The following is a 22,030-nucleotide window of genomic DNA, read 5'->3' as shown; positions in this document are numbered from 1 at the left end:
CTCGCTGTTGTTCGCGCTTCACTGCAACTAACTGAACACACTGTTTCGCCTGAAAGGAGTAGCAAAGAATGAACTGAAGATGTTTCTGTTATGTTTCTCATCTGTGACGTTTCTGTGAAACTGCGGTAATGTTACGTGCAATTTGTCACCCAACAAATGTCACAAAAGGGGTTATTTACAGACCTTTACACGCGACGCTGTGTGGTCTAATGGCCCAGACCGTTCTATAAAGAATTACTTTGTGTAACTTCTAAGAGAAACCTTTGCGGTTAAAATTATATTCTTGGCATGTTTAGCGCTCCAAGGAAAACGTATTTTAACAACTTAAAAGAATTGGACCGTTAACCAGAAAAACTTTCGCTTCCTTTACCCCGCGCATTGTTGTCATGCACCTTGTGGTGTGAAGGCGTGTCACGATACAGGCTATGCAGGTTATGTCTGGCATTGTTTCGAGCTACACTAAAAGATTTTTGCCTTGTACGATGCACTGATTAAGATTAAAATATCCCGGTCAAATCCTCGAAGAAATTTGCACTACCGTTTTTAGTTTAGTTTCGTCGAAGAACAGATCTTGAAAATCCTGCTGCTGAGAAATTTCAAACGGAGGGTTGTAGTTGTTTAGCCAGAGATCGTGTTTCGCAATGTTTTGCACAAGGAATCATTCCTCGGCTTAGTTCATTTATGCCTTTGTTAGTCGGAATTTATCGTTTTGTGTGTATTTCCGGGGCATGATTGGGGCGGTATTTTGCCGGAAGATGACAGTAAATAGTCAAATTTACTTTTAACAATCGATCGATATTTGGGCCTAATCAAGATTGAAATGGCGGTTTTTATCGTCTTGCAAACAAGCGGGTAAACTCAAAACGGCCTGGAGGAAGGAAATCCTTAAATAAAAACCTCGTTCTGTGTTATTTAAGAGACGATTTCCTAAACGCTGAACAATTTTAATTGTAATTTACGTAATGACTGAACTAGACATACCAGACGCTTTAGTTTGCTTTCTTTTTATCCATGACTCTGACTGTGACGCAAATAAGCGAATTGAAGTAGTTCGACAAGAGAGGGACATCATATTTAATTTACTCTCGTGTAGATCTCAAGATAGAAACTGAATTGTATTTTAGTGTATTAAGATGAACTGAGTTATATTTCAATTTACCGCCTTCAACTCCTTTTCGCAAAAATCAAAGTCTGACGTTCGTTTTGGCAGAACCTTTGGTAACAAATACGACTCAACTTTCCACCTAATGTCACGTTGATATCTAGTTAAAAGACCGTTGGACAGGACTTGTTTTGTCTCCAAAATACTTTTTTTTTGCGAGTTGTGTATCAGAATGACCTTTTACGGAATAACGAAAACATTTTCCATTGTGATAAATAGAAAATAAAACATGACCACAAAAGGTGTGCACTTTTGATATTCTTTTTAACCTTTTCATATAAATTCTTCTTTAGCAATATACTTTTCGATTGAAAATAGACGAGCAACCAGGGTTAAACATATTAAAACAATCAAAACGCTCTCAGGTTAAAATTTTAGGTTACAATGAGGCTTTTCTTTTCGTTTGTCCTGAGAACATTTTAGCCTGTCTTCGTAACAACGTATCTAAGCACTGCAACGAGAAATTAATACTAAAATGTTTATCACTTTAAAAAAAAGTTGAAAACAACTTTAGACGCCTAAATGAAGAGACATAACAAGGACCACGCCTTCAGATCTAATCTTATAAAATAAGTACAATATATATATAAGCTTATATGAACTATATTGCAATATGTCTTTCTCTCCATCAATCTTTCTCTTTTTAACTAAATTCCCTTATATCGATCTTGGTTTGATTGTATGATTTATTGATGCTGTAAATTCATTCTTCCACTAACCTTTTGTCATACCGCATTAACCGAATGCCATCAACACTTTGTTAAGTGTTACTCAAATACAATAAGTGATGGGGTACTGAGATGCCTCACTTGGAATAACAACATAAAACTTTAAAAAAAACCGACGTACTTTTCTGATGCCGGATGGTAGATTGACAGTAGAAGTTTCTTATTTTTCACATCTCCCGGTGATGCTTGCAGATTTTATTTAAGTACATAGGACATATTAAAAAACGGTCACCTTGGCAATTACAAACACGCAGTAACACATCCAATATGTAGTGTCGATTCAATAACTTTCGCTTTCGTTTTATTCTTCAAAACCATCATTATATGTTAGAAATGGATTTTTTGGAACTCTGAGTGGAAGGCGTGTCGACAGTTTGGGCAGCATTTCCGGAGCTAGAAACTGCAAACGCCGTTTCCATTGTATTTTCGCATGACTGACCGTCAACTCGGCGTGAAGGGGTTTCCTGAACAATAACGTTGACGCATGCGTACGCAAATATTTATACGGTGCTTATGGCGTTGTGTCGATCAAACCGTATTGACACAAGCAAGATCAAATTTCAGTAATAAGAGAGTTGTAAAGGAAATGGCCCTGGATGTGGCTGTATGGTGCAAACAGCTCGAAGTTGTTGTTCTGCTTCTAGTCTGTCTGTGCAGTCCGGTATTTTTGTGCCCGTCAGGCTGCGAGTGCGGACGAGAAAATCAAATGATCTTCGCGGAATGCTACGATCTAAATAGCATGACGAGCATTCCTGCCGGCATCCCAACAGATACCACCACACTGTGAGTTAGCAATGAGTTTATTTGTTCTCTAGCGATCAAAATACGTCTTGTTATCAGCTCATAAAATTTTGTCACCTTTCTGAAGGGTTGTTATCTTATAAAATACACTGGCAAAGACACGAGGTAGCACAAACATGGCATAGAAACAAATTCAATTACCGCGTACTGTCCAAGCTTAGCTGAGTCAATTTCCAGTCGCCTTTTTAACATTGACTTGTCATTTACAAACCAAAGGGGCTGAAGCATTTCTTACAACTTAGGATCAAGTCAAAAGCGTAGCTTTTACAGAAATTGTACAACAAGAAATTGAAATTCGTCGTTAATGGCGGAGGGACCTTCTCAGTTCACGAATTTATTTTGAAGAGTTTTGTCGGCTCGTGTTCAACTCTGGGTTTGAAAGAATTTCTTATGTAAGCAAGGTGTATTCAGAGTTCGCATCGTTCAGCAAACAATTGACAGATTATTAAAAATTTGCTCGGAAACCGAATTTTGATAGTTTTCCGCCACAATTGACGTTCTGTCAATCGCGATGTTTAGTTCACTTAAAGTCGCGCTTTCCTTGTAAGAAAGTAAGCTTATATCTAAGTTAAACTTGAGTTTCTGTGAGAGCTACCACATCGGGACCTCGTTATCAAAAATAGATTTTTAATAAGGAATCTAACCATAAAATACATATTACAAGAAGTATTTAGTCGATATATTCAAGTGTCAGCTATTTTGCTAGGCTATTTTTTTTTTTTTGCTCTCAAATACGGTCTGTATTCGAAAATCTGAAGATCGATTCATGAAATGGACCTTTTTCATAGCACAACGCTAACTCTAACTTTTATTTCATGTCTTACTTTTTCTCCTTAGGATATTATTCAACACTCGGATCTCAAAGATTCCGCAGAATGCCTTTCAAGGATTGTCTAATCTGAATGCAATGTGAGTAATCCAAATGTAAATTTGTCTGTATTGTGTGTGACACCTTTGCCTTGATTACCTGCGCATATTTAGAGAACGTCTCTTTTGTACAAGAACAAAACCACTTCCTTGACGAAGAGAAAGAAACACACAGACAGGCTGAATGTACAAGAGCAAGGAAAACATGATTGTATGTTGTCGGAAATCGGCTTTTTTAAAGATAATCGGGCGAAAAAGGGCGCCAATATCCGAGAAATTTCTGCTTTCGTTTGGTCAAAAGAAATTTGTTATGCATCAAAGATTTAGAAGTGTGGGAGTACAAGCTTATTTAATTTTTCCACACATTCACATGACCGCTGCGACACTCACTGTCTTTTCTTATTATAACAATGACCAATAGAATTTCAAGAAAGAATATTTTACTATTGCGAAATAAGAATGTTTTGGACTATATTGATTTTGTTCCTTAAAAGGGGAAATGTTGTTGTTTTTTTCCGCGTGTTCTTAAGAAATTTTTTCAGTTATCTAAAAAGAGAATTCACTTAAAAATCGTTAGCTTCACTCTTTCAGAAACTTTCGACGTCTGCGAAAAGTTCGTCAGTTGAATTGGAGTTAATACATATTCATTGGCAAATTAAATATATATAGAACAAATTTAATTCTTCTATCTAGATGTAAGAACTAAACAGCTGGACAGAACCGCGATTACTTGCAAATTGAAACAAAGTATTTACGAAATTAAAGAGAGATGATAAGGAAAAAATGTCACTTTGATTTAAGGTTTGTTGAAAGATTTTTAATCAACACTGCCGATTAAATCTCTAATCGATCTTTCGAGAATTGTGATTATCACAGACGAATAGAGATTGATACACTACTGAAAACAATTCTGGAAGATTATCAAACTTTGGTGGGCATTCTTTCATCTCTCAGTTGTTACACCCGCGCCTGAGGCAATCCTTCAAATAACTGACCACTAAGACAGTTTAGTAAAACCTCTTTTCTTGTTTGGCTACTTATCTCAACACGATCTGTTAGCATTGTCTTCTGCCTCTTTATAGAATACATCGATATCGTAAACAAACCTCAAACAGCTGTGATCGCTGAAAGCGCTCTGTTCACCTCCATTCTCTAGCAATCCCGTCGGCGCTTCTGAAGTCCAGTCAACTCATATCTCATCTCTGTTCTTTTTAATTAAAAATATGCCAAAGGGATTAACACACGATTGTGCCAGCGAATGTTAAGAGGTCGGTAAGGTTCGGATTTAAACAGAATTTGCGCAAAAAAGTCAACTGTCACATTTCAGTTTGCCTAATTCTTATAGCGAAGGAATCGAAAGCGCATTGAACTACAATGGCCACAATGGCACATGTCAGCGAAAATACCCTAAAAGGATAAACTTTTGTTTCAGCGTAATACAGGGCTATATTTAGGTCATACTCGCACAAATAAAGTAGCCTGAAAGCTTATAGAGAGCGTGCGAAAAAAAAAAGAAACAAATGAAACTTCAGTCTGGAATTTCGTTACAAGTATGTTTTGGGCTGGGGGCGTTAGGTTCCTTAGTATGTTCTAGAGAAACCAAAATTTTATAAAGTGGGCAATATCACGCTCTTACGCAGTTACTCTTTAACTACGGAAATTAGGCGTCTCGACAAAATGCAAATGTATTAGTTGTATTGTGAAGTATTTATACAGGAATGTCACAGATTATTGTGTATCAGTAACTGATGTATTGGCCTGGCTGTGATCTGTTAAATCACTCAGGAATATCATTACACGCAAGTCTGACCCGTTAATGTCAGCAGGCTATGAAAAGAGCTGAATTAACAAAAGCCGGCTTGAGCTGGATCACTTCGGTTAACTTTGACAAATTGACTTTAGAATTAATCTATGTGTGCCTGAAAATAGACCTGCTAAATCATGAAAAATTGAGCTACAATGCAGAGTTCTCTGATTTCTTAAGGCAATAAACTGTGTTCATCTAATGAAATTTTTCAGTTTTTGCTTCCATGAAATACAAACCTAAACATTGGAGATTTCAACATCGATCACTTAAACAACTTGACAAGATTTTGCAGCTCAATTTGCCTGTATAAAACTAGCAAACTGTTAGGGAAAGATTCCGAAAGAAAGTTGTGTGGTACGTTTTGCATATTGGGCGTACGAGTTTAACATCACTTTTGAACGAAGACACTATGCCAGACAAGGCTAAGTTCTGGAACTATAACAGAGCTTTAATTACACTGTTCACTTAAGTGATGGCCTATATTATATGAAAGGCAATAGATTGGGGTCTGCTATAGGTCGTCTTTGCCATGTCTGAGGCACTTGTTATATTATTATTCAAAGCGACATGTCTCGCCGAGGTAATGAGCTTGACATAGACTTGAAACATGACGTGAAACTTTGCACGAGGATATTAACGTTGTTGACATAAACAGCGACTTTTTAGAACATTGAGCCGATGAAGAAAAATGATAAACACTTCATAGACGTGATTGCTGCGAACTTCTAGACGTCCTATATTACACATTTTTTCCTGAACGTCTTTTTGATGAAGTTAATTTTTCTCTCAGTATGCGCGGACGCTCTCACCCTTCTCACCAGAGACATTGGGTTTTTTTTTTTTTTCGCTTTTTAGTTCACGATCCCTTCGATCATAAGGAAAGTAGTAGTGTGTGATGAATTTTCCTTGCAAAGACAATTTTGCCAGTTTCAAACTAATGAACTGAAAGGAGACCGTTAATTAAAATTCATTTGTGAAGTGGAACACGTACACTCCTCCGCCAGGTTCATAAACTCCGTACGTACACAGTATAACAGTCAAATATCCCAACCACAAACAAACTCAGTTACCACCACAAGGAGACCCGCTTTGTCAATAGCTTTCAAGAGTCAAGACTGAACTGTCTTTTCAAGGACTGGAAACTTTGATTTTCTAAGTCTTTCGCGGAGGCAAATTGCACATACTTGTTTTTCACTATATTTGCAACTCGTTGTCTATAAAGGGGCACATTCTCAGTGCATCGGGGCAGCTTTTCTTCAGTTATTTTAATGAAGGCCAATAAAACCCATACAGCATCCATTTCTCTTGATAATAGTCCAATATAGAAATCGCAAATAAATCTTTATCCCCATTCAGATCACCCTGCCGGTCAGTTTTTACTAATAAAGACTGCCTAAACTTCTATGAAATGTTGCCGAGTCTTTTCCTCAGCCAAACCCTCGTTTTTTCTTAGTCTAATTTCTTACCGACTCTGATTTACGCTCTCAATTGCACTCAAAAATATTTTGGGCTAAACGTGCCCATTTTCAGCGTATCTGGAATTGCCCTTTGGTCATTAAAGATCAATAGCACCCGTGGAGTCTCAATCAAGTCATACCTTTGCCGCTTCAACAAAACCCTGATAGACCTGAACCAATGACAGCGCTTCTTTCTCCTCAGACTCGGAATCTAAGCATTGTATTTCGTTCAAAATACATCACTTTGCTACGGGTGTTCATTTTCAGTATATAATCCTGAAAATAACTCAAAGCGAAAGCGCAACTTAGCCAGCAATATGAGGTTTAAAAAACTCCGAAATTACAACACCAGTTTGCAGTTCAGGACAAACTCACAAACGGGTAAGGATGATTTTTAATGACTTAACATTCAAGTTTAATTTGCAGAAGCATACAGTCCAATCCCTTAACAAGCATAGATGGAAATGCTTTTCAAGGGCTAACAAAGCTCAAAGAATTGTAAGTTTCGACATCTTTCTTCTATTTTCTTAAATTATAGTTCTGTAGTTTGCTTTTTTCTACTTTTCTTAAATTTCCCTAACAGGTCTTTACATTTGTTTTCCTATTTCAATGTACCGTTTTATGCCATTAACGCTAGTGCGTTTGTTTGGTTCTTGCAGATCGTTGAATAGGAACAATGTAACTATTCTCTCGAAAGATTCCTTCAAAGGGCTAACACAAATAACAAGAATGTAAGTTAATTCATATTTGTCATTTTTTTATTTCTGTTATTGTCAAAAGCTGCACGTTCTTATAATAGGTGTTTTAATTTCATTGGTTCACAGAGATCTATCCAGCAACAACTTGCAGACACTTCCTGATGGATTATATGAAGACACAGTCAACCTCGGAAAATTGTAAGTTGGTTAAGCTGATAACTAAAACTCATTTCCTTTAACTGCAATTTAGTAAAGGCCCAGTCCACATTACGCCGGAGAAATTGAAAAAAGGCGTTTCCACTCTGAAAACACATCAAATGTTTTCTGTCCGCACTACGCAGAAGAAATTAAAAATGCAACAATTACCGGTCATTTTGGATTTGTGTTCGAGGAAAACTCTGTCAGGGAAATTATATATTATCGTAATGTCATCGTTTTCGAAATGCTTCATTTCTAAGTGTTTTTCGTCCACACTAAAACGCAAAGCTGGCGTTTTCAAATTTCTCCGGTTTGAAGAGCGTTTTCGAAAAGCTCTGTTTCAGTTTAGGTCGTGATGGATGTAGTGTGGACGGTAGGTAAAAATAAAGCTTCCTTTTATTAAATTTCTCCGGGTAGTGTAGACGGGGTCTAAATCGAATGGAAAGAAATCATTGTAGATGTTAAACCTGATACAAAAACAGTAAGAGATTATTCAGAGAACCTCTCTGCGGTATTGGTGATTTGTAACTTGTAGCCCCCTTGTACCATTATATTTTTTAATGATTTTCTTCTCTTCTCACAGATACCTTGATGACAACAAATTTACTTCAATATCTTCAAATCTCCTAAGAGGGCTTGGCAGATTGACTTATCTGTAAGTACTAAGAGGCTAGTGCAATCAGTCGCTACTTAGTGAACCATATTCGTATTCTCGGTATTTGACTGGAACTAGCTTGCAATGGAGGCTCATGCGGCGAAATACCCAACCTCGTTCCCAGGGTCTTTTCCCTGGCTTGGGGGTGGGCTAGGGAAAAGACCCTGGGAACGAGGCTGGCGGAATACCATTAAAAAAGACTCCCCTTATTAGCCTCAGTTGCAAGCTAGTTCCAGTCCTATACCGAGAACACGAATATTGTCCATTCTCGTGAATTTTATTTTTGAATGACCTAACATTAGGGAAGTGAGCCAATTATTCATAGCTGCGTGTGTTTCTTATTTATGACCAGGTCATTAGCTGAAAACCAGATTTCCAGCATCGACAGAGAAGCGTTCGCTTCCATGGCTTCAAGTCTAAATACTTTGTAAGTTTGAATTTTCTTTTTCGTTTTCTCAATTTTATTCAGTTGAACGTGGTTGTTTGGTGTTAATTTTTTTTCTATGTTGTTGTTGTTGCAGAAAGTTGGACAACAATCGTCTAAGTGAATTTCCAGTGGAACCACTCGAGAATTTCACTGCATTAAATGAGTTGTGAGTATTTCCACACTAACATATCTCTGCTTTTCAAATCAGCACATGTTTTAGTTTATATCGAGTTTTGGGTCAAAAATTCGTCCGAGAAATACGGTCGTGTAGTTTTTGTACTAATATTCATGGCACACAGAGAGAAAACCAAACTTTGAGAGCAAAATTAATTTTCGATCTACTGGAGTAGTTGTGTAAAGACTCTAGAAATGATTCGGCAATTAGGAATGAAGTTCCACTGTATTGCAAGGTACAGAAGGACTGAAGCTAGTTTGGTTAAGTTACTCCTTACTTATCGTGAGTGTAATCTCGATTATCAGCTGCTGATTTAGAAAATAAAGTGAGCTCGCGCTCCTCTTCTCCAGATACGCAACTTCCGATGACCTCTCTCTGGAGATAGCCTGCGTAGCAGCTGGCGTAAAACGGGGGAGTAGGGGAGAGTGAGCGGGAATGGAAGGAGGGGGCGTTGGAGAGAGTTCCGTCCACTTCCTCGTAGTAGCCTGTAGCACAGGCTGCACTCGATACTACTGCTGAAATTGAGCCACTGTGAGTGCGATTTCACGATTTCGATTTCACGGAGGCGTGGATGATGTTTAATAACTCAAGTCAAGGGAAAATTAAGCTTAAACAATTGCTGTCTTATTCCTCACAGGCTCTTGGAGAACAACCATTTCACTACCATCCCGGTGGAGGCCAAGCAAATTTTCGACAAAATAGCAGAGCAAAACGGTGTCATGTAAGTAGCTCGTCATAAAATGGCAATATTGCGCTACAGCTTAAAAGGATAGTTTTTGTACTCTTCGGATGTTTTTTTTTTTTTTTCAAAATTTGAGAACGTGTAATCCAGGTACATTTTCTTATTGGTTAAACTTTGATGTCTGCTGTATTTACCTAAAAGAAAATGGTGTTCCATGTTCTCTAAGAAAACAATGCACGTTTTAGGTCTAGAAAAGCTGCTAGTAAACGCACTAGTGGAACGAGACCTCAAAAGTGCATTATTTTCTTAGAAACGTAGGAACAGCATCAGAATATAGCATGAAAAAGCGAAAACATTTACAACTAAGAAACGGTGGTGATTGCGCTGGCAACACAACATCCGGGAAAAAAGCCGAGTTATATTCCAACTATCTTTTAAGCAAATCATGAAAATCTTCTTTAGCTCCTAAACTTTTTATTTTTTTGTTGTACAGCCGGATTTCTAATAATCCTTTGGTGTGCACCAAGGAACTTGAATGGCTACAAACTTGGATGAAGCTTCACGCGATAATTATGGGGGGACTGGACGGAGTCACGTGCCGAACGCCCTTCGGCAACTTGAGTAAAGTGTTTGATTTTGACTTCAGTCTTTTGGGTAAGCAACTTACTGTTTTGTGTTAAAATCCAGTTTTAATGAAGCAAAGCAACAGACACAAAGACAGGGAAGCAGAGATGGAGCAGTGGTGAGAGCGCTCGCCTCCCACCAATGTGCCCCGGCTGAAGCTACTTGTAGTCCAAGCCATTTTAGTCCATTAGTCCAGGCTGCGATTAATGGAAGCTAATGGATCTTTCTAGAGAGCCGCTATCGTAGATTCGTACTGGAATGAACCTCCCGTAATCAAAACTGTTTTAAAATTCCCTCCACCCCCGTCTACTCAAATAAATAAATTAATGAATAAATAAATAAATATTAGCTTTCAAAGGGTCAGTAGTCATACCAATATGATGGCAACATCATCAACTCGGAGCTTGTGCAATAATGCAGTATACATTCTTTTTATTACTAAATTACAGATTATTGGCCGATACCCGGGGACATCGATGTAACACCTTCACCTACAGCTTCATCTGATTCCTCGACTATAATCGCGTCCTCAGCAGCACCAGTTGAGACCCTCGCTACGTCATCATCTACATCATCAACAACGACCACCTCCACGTCATCAACGGCACCAACTACGTCATTAGCTACGCCATCAACTCCGATTGTACCAACGTCATCAATGACAACGGCTACAAGGGATACGTCTTCAGTGACAACTATGACTAAGTCATCAACTGTGATCGCCGTTACTTTGTCTTCTACGTCACATTCCTCACCTTCATTATCAGTGACGACAAATCCTCCGGAAGAAAAGACAGTCACGTCGGCAGCAACTGATGAAGCAACTGCTATTTCTACACCTTTGACCTCGACAGCAAAGGAAACTGAGACGACTGGAGAGGAGACTGTGACTCCTGGATCAAAGATTGCTGTTTCCACAAAGTCAATTGAACAAGGTGCGCGCGAATACATTATCTGATAGGTACAAAGAAAGGCCGCTTGAGTAAAATGTGATGTAAATTTGTTATTTCCTATATTTTTCCTCCTCGTATATCGGCTTCGGTGTAAATGGGAGTTCGACGTGAGTGGAAAATATTTGTTGACAAACCGAATTGTTTTCGTCCGATCGGAAACACGCAAGGGCACTCAAAAAGCATGTCGCCCCACGATGACGTCACCTTACTTAGTCTCACCCGTAACACTGACAGCCTTGTGTGAAGCCCTTACTTGGCTTCACGCGTCTTGTCTTGTCGCTGTTATTACTGACGGAGTTTCATATATTTTTTTCTTTTCACTGTAGAGAGTGGATCAGAAAAGAAGTTTCTCACAAGAAATCAAGAGGTTATTCTGTCCGCCTCTGCGGTTGGGGTTTTTCTGATTGTGGTAGTTGCTGTTGCGTTGTATTTCTTCAGGAAGAAAGTGTTGTTACGACAGAAAGCGTAAGTAAACCTAAAAAGGTCTATTTGTTCCTTATTAAAAGGATTTATCCTACTGATTTTACGTTTACTATATTGTAACTAAAACCAATGTTGTCCTGTCCTTCCAGTCCGTAATGACCAGTCTTCTTTTTTTTACTTATATTGCCTCAAGTTTTTACTGATATAGACTTATAAAAGCTTATAAAAAATCTGGCGTTCTGTACCGGTTTTTCGTAAAGTCACCCACAAATCGAGGTGCGAAAGACCGACCTGGAAGGGAGAACACGCCCGTGGCGCCCAAAACCTCAGCGTAAAGAGCGAGGGAAAAGAACGCAGCTAACTACAACCACGAGAGACTTTAGGAAAGTCCGAGGTTTAGAAAGGAAAGGCGCAGCGATATTATTTCGCTGTGTTCTTATCTTTCTAAGAATTCTGAACACGCTCAACTTTCTTGGAAACAGATGCAGAGACGTCTGAGGTTTAACTGAACAATTCTATGCTGATGACGTAGCTGTATAGACTTACCTGTGGCGCCTCTGATTGGTTGTTATTTACGCGCGAAAATTCAAAACGGAGACGCTACTCGTATTTCTCAGGGTAGAGTTACGTCATTAGTATGCAATTTTTCATGTGAGCGGAATCTCAGTCAAGTTTTTCTCAAGAGAAGGACGGGAACAAGAGGGCGGGAAGAATTGAGCGTGCGAAAAAAAGACGTCCGTCTGCTCTGGTCTTAATGTGCAAGGAAACATCGTGCTGATTTTGTCTCTTTTTGTTTTAGTTACGGCAATGGGAAGCTTCCAGGAGCGATGTACGATCGAGTCCATGCTGTGTAGCCTTTAATGGGAGAGATGATACTTAATGAATCATTCAGTGATGAGCGCAAGGCTCATACGCGGCAGAAGGAATTCCACTGAATTAAAGAAACCAATCATCTCAGCGGCTGAACACCGGCGTGTCCAAGGAATAACAGGGTCTGCAGCCGAGAAAAATCTTTTGAAGTCGTCCGTACACCTATGAAGAACAGATTATCGAATTGATAAAGAAACGTTCATTCACTGAATTCAAGGAAAAAGATTATGTTCCCAGATCAGAGTTGACAAAGGTTAAAAACGCTATTTATTGTAAAAAGACAGAAAACCAGCGTGGTAGTGGATAGACGAAAATACCCACAACAGAACATGTTTTAACCACTTCCAATTTCATTTGAGTCATGTTCATCATAGTTACTGCGTGTGGTTCAATTTCCTTATTTATATGGTTTTTACCCGAGATAATGTTTTAGAGATGCTACGATAAGGTTTTTAGAAGTAAAGACTGTATGTTATACATACTTAATTAAAATCGCAAATTAAAGCGACCCTTACAGGGCTAAGTTGTAATCAAGTTGTTTCTTCTTGTATTCCTTGTTGACAGTATCCGCTAAGAAGTCTGACTGACTGACTGACTGGCTGACTGACTGTCTGACTGACTGGCTGACTGACGGACTGACTGACTGACTGACGGACTGGGTAGCTGACGGACTGACGGCTAACGCTGATTGATTGAGAGAACGACCAACCTACCGACCGACTGGAAGGTTTTCAGTCTAAATTGCACACTTTCTTAAGTCTTTCGCGTTCTTTGCACTCAAGTTTTAAGTGTCGCAGACATTTTTCAATTTCTAAGCTCAGATTTCGTAACCCGACTTGTAGGCAAGTCCAGCCAAATTGAACAACATGGCCCGGCTATGAAAAACATTCTTCTGCTCTAAATAATTCAGAACTGCCCTCCAAATCACCTAGTAATGGTTTCTTTCAACTTAAGTTCAACTAACAAACAATTTTTATTGTAAGTTGCAGTTCTACCACTCCAGCAGCAAAAGATTCATATTGATAGGCTAAATCACGGTTTTCGAGACCATCTTGACGAAAAAAAAGCGGTAAGAAATTACAGTGTTTGTATGGAAATCGGATGGCAAATAACTTTTTCAAAAATTGAATTTTACATAATTTGTGAATCGCAAGGATGTAGCCTGGCTAGAAGACGTTCAGTTAATTTTTGTAATTTTCCACACATTTGTCTGTAAATTTGGTTGGGTATACGCGGTCTAAAACCGTGAATTAGCCTATTGTAATAATGGTTGCCAGCCGGTCATTTAATGTTCAAATGAATCTTCGACTTGCCAGTTTATATTTTTGGTATCCGGAGAGCGACGCAGAACTAAAAATATTTCGACTTTTGAAATAACCAAAAATGGTCTTGCTCACATTTCCTTATTTTCTGCCATTCCCAAGTCAAATTCAGCAGTCGGACGTCAGGCTGTATCGCGTGTTGGCAGTGACAGCAAAATATTGATAAATATATTACTAAGTAGACGGATGTCGAGACTAATTATAAAGGAAATCACTTAGTCCACTCACCGAAGAAACCAATAACACTTTGATACAATAACACAACGCCAAGATTTTGAACCGCGAATGAAACATAGAAAGCATAAGTCTGAGGGCAGTATTTTGTACTTTTTTGAAGTGTTGGCAAATAACCGGATTGACTTATGCTTAGTAAAAACATGCCTTTGGCTTCTCTACATGCTTTATAGATTCATATTCCGATAAAAAATTTATATAACACCGAAATATGGTTTTAGTCAGTCATAGTTTGGGTAGAAATATAATCGCACGTCTCAGTGAACAAACTAAATTGTGAGGTATTATTCGCGTAAATGGCATCGGTAAACAGGTTACGTAGAGAGAGCGGAGTTAAACATTGATGCAGTTATCCAGTTACAACCCATCTGGGCTACAACTAAGGGGTACATGTTGATTGCCAAAGCCCTGGTCCAACCTCCCCCCACTCCCCGCCCCTCCACTTCAAGGTCCTGTCCCACTCCTCAAATCTACGTCCCATTGTCCACAGGACAGTCTGCATGGAGGGAAGGGATGACCAGATCTGAGAAATCACTGCGATCTGTCCAAAAAATACTTCTAAACAAATCACTCCATCGCAAAAAAACTCTGTCATACATGTATATGTTTTGGAAAGTTTTTGTTGCTACTAAAAGCTACTGAAGTTACTGATATGACACCGGCGAAAACTGGCAGTTTCAACGATAAGCTTGTACCTCGAAGTTTCCATGGCAACGACCGTGACTTACCTAACACTCGCACTTGAGCGGTCACGATCGACTTTTGAAGCTAGAGATAAAAACAGAAATGACTTAGCAGAGCGAAGAAAATATGTCCGCAACTGCACATTGTGTCTCTGGCTACGGCCAAGGTACAGACACATCCGCTGTGCTCACTAATCGTTCAAAGTACATCACGATTATCGCGGATGAACCATATTTCTCGCGTCGTTCGAGAACATTTCCGCCAGCCCGACAGAGGAAGGGAACAAGACCTATGCACAAAACAACCCTTACATATGAAGTTAAACCAGTTCAAACTACATATGTCAGCTGTATGAAGGCGGTAGGTAAACATTTCCTCTTCTTAAACAGTGTGAGGAAACAGGTGTTCGTTGTTTAAGTTTCACCCAGTGTATGAAGCGCCAAGACAAACAACAGAAGTGTTTGCAATAACGTGAAAAGCTTACTATTTTCATACTCTCAAGCTTATTCTTTCAGTCATAACCTTCACTCTTTCAGAACAAGAATGCTTCTTAAGATACGTGTTTTGAAATTTTCAAAAGGCTCTCCCGAGCCTAAATTATACACATTAGCTTGTAATCTTGCGTCTTGTTCGTGTCGAGCACATCGGATTATTGACATGTTATTGAAAGCTTTTATCCCGTCAGATCGATTTGATTAAAATGGATCTAAAAGTAAGTTATTGAGTCACAATGACAAGATGGAATTAAGATGAGAAAGTACTAAATACAAGATATAATCCATGTCTTTACTGCCACTCTATAAAACTTTATTATTATTTTTTTGAGTGGGATAAACTTATATGGCAAGTTTCTGTTAAACTAGAAACTTTTATCTAGCTGTGATGTCTTTTCTCTGGGGTTTGATGGTTGGTAGTATGGAAACTCTTTATTTAGGCCTAGAAGCTTATTATCCTAGGCAGGGTTGGGGGGGACTTCCATATGAAAAGGTCAGGGATGCTCATGGGCTTACTTAGGGGTAGGAATCAATGATTCTGGTCTCACTTACTTAGGGTGGTTATGGCAAAACGCTATTTTTAGCAGACAAAGTATAGGGGGAAATAATCCTTGTCAGCGTATGGGGTGACTCCCATATGAAAAGTTCGGGGATGCTTGTCGTCTCGCTTAGCGGTAAAAATCAAAGATTCTGGTCTCACTTAGGGTGTTAATGATGAAACACTACTATTTTTAGCTGTCAAAGTACTGTTTAGGTAGCACTCGAAGAAAAAATGAAAATAAAAGAAATGCTCTTATTTCATTTTTAACCTAGATCTCTGCTGATCTCTCGAGTCTGGTCTACTAGGGCAGGCTGCTTTCCTGAACAGCTACTGGTAATCAAGCCAATTCCGTTTTAAGCGATACTTTATAGGGTTCAAATTAAGCTGGAGCCACAATCAGATTGCAATTGGTCCCCTTTAGGGGTTTAGTGGAAATTTTCTGACAAGCATCCCCGACCTTTTCATCTGGGAGTCCCCTGTGCTTATTAGGCCTGAGCACTGAGGAACAATGAACATAAAGTTAAACCCGGCCATTATTTGAAATCTGAGGGGAAATGAAAAATAGTTTGATAATAGCAGGAGTTCAAAATAGCGAAGAGTAAAGTAAATGACTGAGAGGTAAGTCTAAGAGAAATGGTTTTGAGTATTAAATACATGTAATGGGGAAGTTGAAATAATAATTGAGTTCATATAATTGAGTTCAAATTAGCGGGGCCTACCCCGCTCTCAAGGAATGCTAGTCCAATGTAGATGTCTTAGCTAGGCAGAGATCCTTTTGCTTAGTGCCAAGAATATAGACCCCTTGCTGGTTCCAACTTGTGACAAGTAAGCAGACTTTTCTGCTCAGATCTGTTTGGCTTGCAATCAAGAACCCCAGGGGGTACACAGGTAAAATTATAGTGAATGGGAGGGGAGCAAAGACCTTTTTTTTGTTTAAGGACATTTTCTGGATATTTAGAAATTGGGTGGTAAATTTTTTTGTGATAAAAGAGCCTGGTAAGGACTTCTTGGGGGTTCTGTCATTTTTCATGCAAGCAAATTGTATCAGTTTCATTCAGGTATGTCACCCAGGTAATTGACAAGGAGACTCCCTGTCTTTGCTGTTTATTTATCCTTTTTGAGAGTGAATGTTCAACATGATTATTAGTGGGAAATTCTTTGAGTTGGAGTGATTTGCAGATTACTAAGTTAAACATTTCTTTTTTTGACTGTCTTATTTAAAGTTGGATGATAAAATTTTTGGATGGTTTGCTGCAAGTAAGATCTTCTTTTCTTTAATGTTACACAGAATTACTCGGGGCATAAGAATTTACAACCCAGTAGAAGACCGCCAGCTTACCCATCTCAACACACATCACACTTCAGCATTGGAATTCTACCAGGACATCAACTTAACACACACTCTAAGAAGACATATGTAAACCACAACACAAGACCAGTAAGTAATGTTAAATTTTGTTTTAATACTGGAAGGGATTTGAGAGAGGAGACTGTTGGGGCAACATTTCTTATAAATATGTTATTTCGTGAGAACAGCAAATTTTTGCAGGGAATCAGAAGATTTGAAGAATGTATCTAGACACTAGAAAATATTAAATATATTTGAAGATTTGGAGGCCTGCCTCATCATATGACCACACATTGTTGATATAATGGGTGGGGAAACTCCCATATAAAAAAGATGGGGGTACTTGTTCTACCTCTCAGGGGTTAAAAAGCGGCTTTCATATCTCTTAGGGTGTTCAGCCTCAAAAGGTACACAGCGGGAGCTTTCACAGTACCTCTGAGGGTATTAAGTGGGCAAAAAAATTTGATTGAGATATTTGACAATCAACTGTATGAGGAGAAGGTATTTGAAGCAATCATCTTTACTGTATTAAAAAAAGTTATGAAAGTTTCAGTTAATGTGTTGTTCTAGAATTAATACCTTTTAGGGGTGAAAAAGTTTTCAAGCCATGCTTACAAAATAGGATCTTCTTTCCAAAATTTTTGCCAAGCCCCCCATTCTTTTTCTATGCGAGCTCCCTCCCCTCCCCCCGCATTTTTAAGTGAAAACTACTTTAATCCTGGGACTAAATTTTTCATGGCCATCTTACTTCATTATCTAAACTTACAGGCTGAAGAAATTCACGAAGATAACATCAGATGGAACGCTCAGATGGCGGGAGTTGATATGGTCCAATCAACGAGACAACAGGGCTCACAGGAGGTAAATTATCATTATCAGACTAAGTATTTATAAGATCTAGAATTTTTCATTAAAATTATCCACAGAGATCCATGTATATGTAAAGAAAAAAACCTGGGATGGTGAATGGTAAATTCAAGATGGAGGGACCAATGTATTATGTTAGTCCAAATTAGCTTTAATTTGTAGCCTAGCAAAAGAAATCAAGACTCCAAGATGACAATGCAAAAGTAAATTATACATGTTTTAAAGGATCATTCAGCACACCTAAAAAAAGAGATTGAATGTATTTCCCCTACTGAACCTACTGAATCACACGATACATAAATGTCTGTGGTGTATCGGTCGTCAGTATGAAAAATTTAGATTGTTGGAATCTCTGGTCTGAGGCTACCTGTGTTGGGTTTGTGAGGTGTCTGAAGTGCATATTTGCTGGGAGTTCAACCACAGGACCCCAGGTCTGTATTGGGGCTGTGGTACAACAGTACAATGTATCTGATTTCAAATGGAGTGGTAATAAAAGGGATACATGTAGATGTGCTGGCATGTTGGACATGTGCTGGCATGTTGGATAAAGTGTATGAGTTCAAGCTCTGACCAGGGTCATTGTCTTCTTGGCAAGAAGTATATGTATCAGTGGGTTTTGCCAAACTGTTAGGGCAATCTGACACAATACCAGGGGAGGGGAGAGGGACTGTGATAGACCACCATCCCTCCCAGGGGGAGAAGCAATATAGGTACTTTACAATAATATATGTACTTGCTATTTTGATCTTTGTCTGAGTGGGACTTGACTTTAAGTGTACTCCTTATCAAGTTGTATATCCTTGGTGAAGAGCCTGCAAAAGGGTCTTTGAGGATCTTAGTTAAGATCAATAAGGATTAGGATCTTTCTAGGGTCGTTTAAAGGGGTAATGCTCAAAACATCAGCTTCACAAACTCACTTTAGCAATTAATCTAACTATATCAACTTGAAGTTGATAAATAGTCAAGTTTAATTAATTCACTTGCCTGCTGACATAGTCCAACAGTACTCTACACTAATACTTAAAAATAATTTTTATGAAAGATCTTCTAAAGATCTTGCAAGGATCCTCCAACATCTTAAAGTCTTTGGGCAAAATCTTTCAAGATCCTTGGAGACACATTTATAGAAAAAAAAAGCAGCTATTTGCCGCATCAGTAAACTTTGCATGTGTGCAGTTGTTAGAATATATTTCAACAGAGACCTCAATGTGTTATGATATTAATCGACAGATGAACTTTTCAACAACATACTACAAGGTTCATGATCTTCTTGGAAGGCAACGTGGTCCAGGAGTTAAGAGACTTCCACCAATGTCTTACTCTTATAACATCATCACAGGTAAAAAGAAATTCCACTCAAACAAATTATAATGCTTTCAATGCTTAAAATTCCACCTGCATCATTCCTAACCAAATTATGTAAGAAGGTAATCAGTGATGCATCACAAAGTGCTAAGAGATTTATTAGGGTTAAAAAAGTGGGTTTAGTACCTCTGAGGGTGTTCAGCCTAAAATGGTCCACAGCGGTAACTTTTGTGGTACCTTTTAGGCTATTGAGCCGAAGAAAATGGACAGAAGGTAATTTGTTGTTTTAGAATTGATAGCTCTTAGGTGTGAAAAAAAAATTCAAGGCACACCCACAAAACAGGATCTTGGAGTTCTTTTCAAAATTTCTGAAGAGCACCCCATCCTTTTCATATGGAGTTACCCCTGGGCAATTTCCTTTTACAACTTTAGTGATTTGGTATTTACTACTACTGACAGTATTTTTCAGGTCATTGTTTTCATCTCAAAATAGAGAGTCTGGCTTGTGCACTGTTGTATGGAATTTGGGATGGGTAGAAACTAGATAAATGTTTTTGTAGAATTGCAGTCTGGTTTAAAATAGGACAGATGAAGTCTTCCTATTTAGGGCTTAAATAGGGCAAAGGTTTCAGTAAGTGTGCCACACACCAACCCCCTATACAAATCCCCCTCTCCTCCTGGTTTCCACAGTTAAAATTCAAGTGGGACTGCTCAGATTGCATCAATTGAGGGCAGGTCCTTGGTGGAAAAGATGACCTCACACTTTGTCAATGCCCTGTATTTACAACACTGATGATACTGATGTTCTAACAGGTGAACCTCGTCCCAGTCAGGTGGGCGATGATTACAGGCTCACGTCAGGAAACAGAGTTTTACACAGTGCTCGTCACAGTGATCAGGGACAGCAACTTATTCTTGGATAGCTGTCATGTCTACTTAAGGAAATGATGAAAATTATGATGCAATAGCAAGTGATGGACAATTCTCACTCCAAAATTGTAAAATCTGCAAAGTTTCAAAAATCCTAGGTGTTCCATGTTATTTCCCTTTCAATTTCTCCATGAAATGAAAAGCTAGTGTGAATATTGTGTGGTTCCTCAGGGGGAATATCAAAATGAATTTTGTTTCTAATATTTTTGTTTTTGGTCACAAGTAAATATATATTCTCTAAATGCAAAGAAGTTATTGCCAGAGAGTAAAACTCAAATGCAATAATCTGTTGGGGGCATTATTAAAATTTTCTTGTACATATTAACGTGAATAAAATTCTGGATTTTGTTAGCTTTTTGGGAATTTTATGTTTATTTTATCGCTAATTTCCAAGTATTTACCAATAGAAGATGAAGTTCCATGTTTTCTAAGAAAATAATGAGGTTGAGAAAAACTCCTAGTGGATGCATGACCTGCGAGTAGATACATGCTTGATTTTCCTAGAAAACATAGGAACTCCATCTTCCATTGTGGATGAAGGAGTGTGAAGGTGAATGGAGGTGAAGGTGGATGAAGATGGAGGTATTTTGATTAGGTGGATGAGGTTGAATGCATATTAGACAATAACGTACACAGGGGCAGATCTAAGGGGGGGGGAGTGCAGGGGGTGTGCACTCCCCCTGAGATGAAGCCTTCTTCTTCTTCGTGTTCGCTTTTAAAATTTGTTTCTCTCACCAATCAGTTACACCATTCCTTAATGGTGCTCCCCCTCCTAAGAAAAATCCTGGATCTGCCCCTGGTACACTTCTGACACTTTATACGGAGCACACGTAAAAAAAGATAGTGCTTATTGTGGGAACCGCGAAAAAGGGGGATGACACAAATCAAATTTTCATCGATTTCCCTGAAGTGCTCACCTCCCTCTGACAGGGTTAACTCGCCCCAATATAGAGCTCTTTCCAGCTCTTTCGGCAACATGCTTCTCTCTGGGTATGAGAAACAGCTACACGCGATGACTAATACAAACGAAGAATGAGAGCAGAACTTGGAAACACGGTACCACCGAGCTTCAAGTTTGGCGGCTTTTCCTGTGACTGCAAAGCACGCTGGGGCGTTTTGTCCAGAGCGCGAGATAACCCACGCGCGAGTTCGAGAAAGAGCGAGGGAAGAAAGTAGATCGGAAAAGCTATGAAGTAAGTACAATCCTAAACGTTAATGGCTATAGTCGTCCACATTAAGATGAGATGTCGTTAAGCTTGGGAGTTCGAGTTGTTATAGAACGTAGAACTCTGACGAGCTAACATTTTACCGGGCTTTTTCCAGAAACAGTCAATCACACCCGGACTCTCTCTGTAACATTTAATCTCTTCTTTCGATGATTTCAAGATTCTGGTGTGCCTTTCCCAGATGCAGTTTAGAGAGGGATAGGGTAGTGTAGGGTTGTATGCCGCGTATCGCAAGCCTCTTGGGGCAAACATGCAATCTATGAGCACGCTCGGAGCTAACAAGCTGCTCACAAGTCAATGTCGTTCCCAGAGCCCACGGAGCTCTGGAATAATCAATTTATAATTGACGGCAGACCAAACGACACGTGGACTCTGGATTTAAACCAAGGTACGCATGCGCCGTGAAACCGGAACTCCTAAAATCTTGGAGTCTTGAAATTGATTATTCCAGAGTTCCGTGTCTTGGCGTTTACCAAAAGACACGGGCTCTGGAACGAGATTGCTCACAAGTCACCCTCGTACCCAGCGTCTTCGTTCTCTTTGACCAGCGGT

At 39.0% G+C, this 22,030-nt stretch overlaps 2 protein-coding genes across 2 annotated transcripts; both read left to right on the top strand.

Moving 5' to 3' along the window:
* Positions 1-2,359: 2,359 nt before the first annotated feature.
* Positions 2,360-13,057, top strand: LOC110060264 (uncharacterized). Its single transcript, XM_020767022.2, has 13 exons — positions 2,360-2,673; positions 3,529-3,600; positions 7,249-7,320; positions 7,482-7,553; positions 7,647-7,718; positions 8,302-8,373; positions 8,726-8,800; positions 8,895-8,966; positions 9,613-9,696; positions 10,151-10,311; positions 10,731-11,216; positions 11,561-11,699; positions 12,457-13,057. Exons 1-13 carry the CDS (start codon positions 2,375-2,377, stop codon positions 12,509-12,511), a joined length of 1,731 nt encoding a protein of 576 aa, XP_020622681.2. The 5' UTR covers positions 2,360-2,374; the 3' UTR covers positions 12,512-13,057.
* A 1,750-nt stretch (positions 13,058-14,807) lies between these two features.
* LOC110060266 (uncharacterized) lies at positions 14,808-20,603 on the top strand. Its single transcript, XM_020767023.2, has 5 exons — positions 14,808-15,127; positions 17,091-17,240; positions 17,919-18,011; positions 19,248-19,356; positions 20,136-20,603. Exons 1-5 carry the CDS (start codon positions 14,894-14,896, stop codon positions 20,243-20,245), a joined length of 696 nt encoding a protein of 231 aa, XP_020622682.2. The 5' UTR covers positions 14,808-14,893; the 3' UTR covers positions 20,246-20,603.
* The last annotated feature ends 1,427 nt before the right edge of the window (positions 20,604-22,030 follow it).

The sequence above is a fragment of the Orbicella faveolata genome, unplaced genomic scaffold (genome assembly GCF_042242905.1).
Source record: "Orbicella faveolata isolate gen_17 unplaced genomic scaffold, um_ofav_v1 contig_2, whole genome shotgun sequence".
Lineage (NCBI taxonomy): Eukaryota > Metazoa > Cnidaria > Anthozoa > Scleractinia > Merulinidae > Orbicella > Orbicella faveolata.
Note: the sequence above shows the minus strand (reverse complement) of the source record. Positions and strands in the feature narration are given on the sequence as shown.

What these genes read in the sequence shown, in the direction of transcription:
- LOC110060266 (XM_020767023.2), top strand. Translation starts at nt 14,894, where the DNA reads ATGTCCGCAACTGCACATTGTGTCTCTGGCTACGGCCAAGGTACAGAC. An exon ending in ATGTCAGCTGTATGAAGGCG is followed by an intron (nt 15,128 to 17,090) that starts GTAGGTAAACAT and finishes AATGTTACACAG; the next exon opens with AATTACTCGGGGCATAAGAA. An exon ending in CTCTTATAACATCATCACAG is followed by an intron (nt 19,357 to 20,135) that starts GTAAAAAGAAAT and finishes ATGTTCTAACAG; the next exon opens with GTGAACCTCGTCCCAGTCAG.
- LOC110060264 (XM_020767022.2), top strand. Translation starts at nt 2,375, where the DNA reads ATGCGTACGCAAATATTTATACGGTGCTTATGGCGTTGTGTCGATCAA. An exon ending in CCAACAGATACCACCACACT is followed by an intron (nt 2,674 to 3,528) that starts GTGAGTTAGCAA and finishes TTTTCTCCTTAG; the next exon opens with GATATTATTCAACACTCGGA. An exon ending in GCTTCAAGTCTAAATACTTT is followed by an intron (nt 8,801 to 8,894) that starts GTAAGTTTGAAT and finishes TTGTTGTTGCAG; the next exon opens with AAAGTTGGACAACAATCGTC.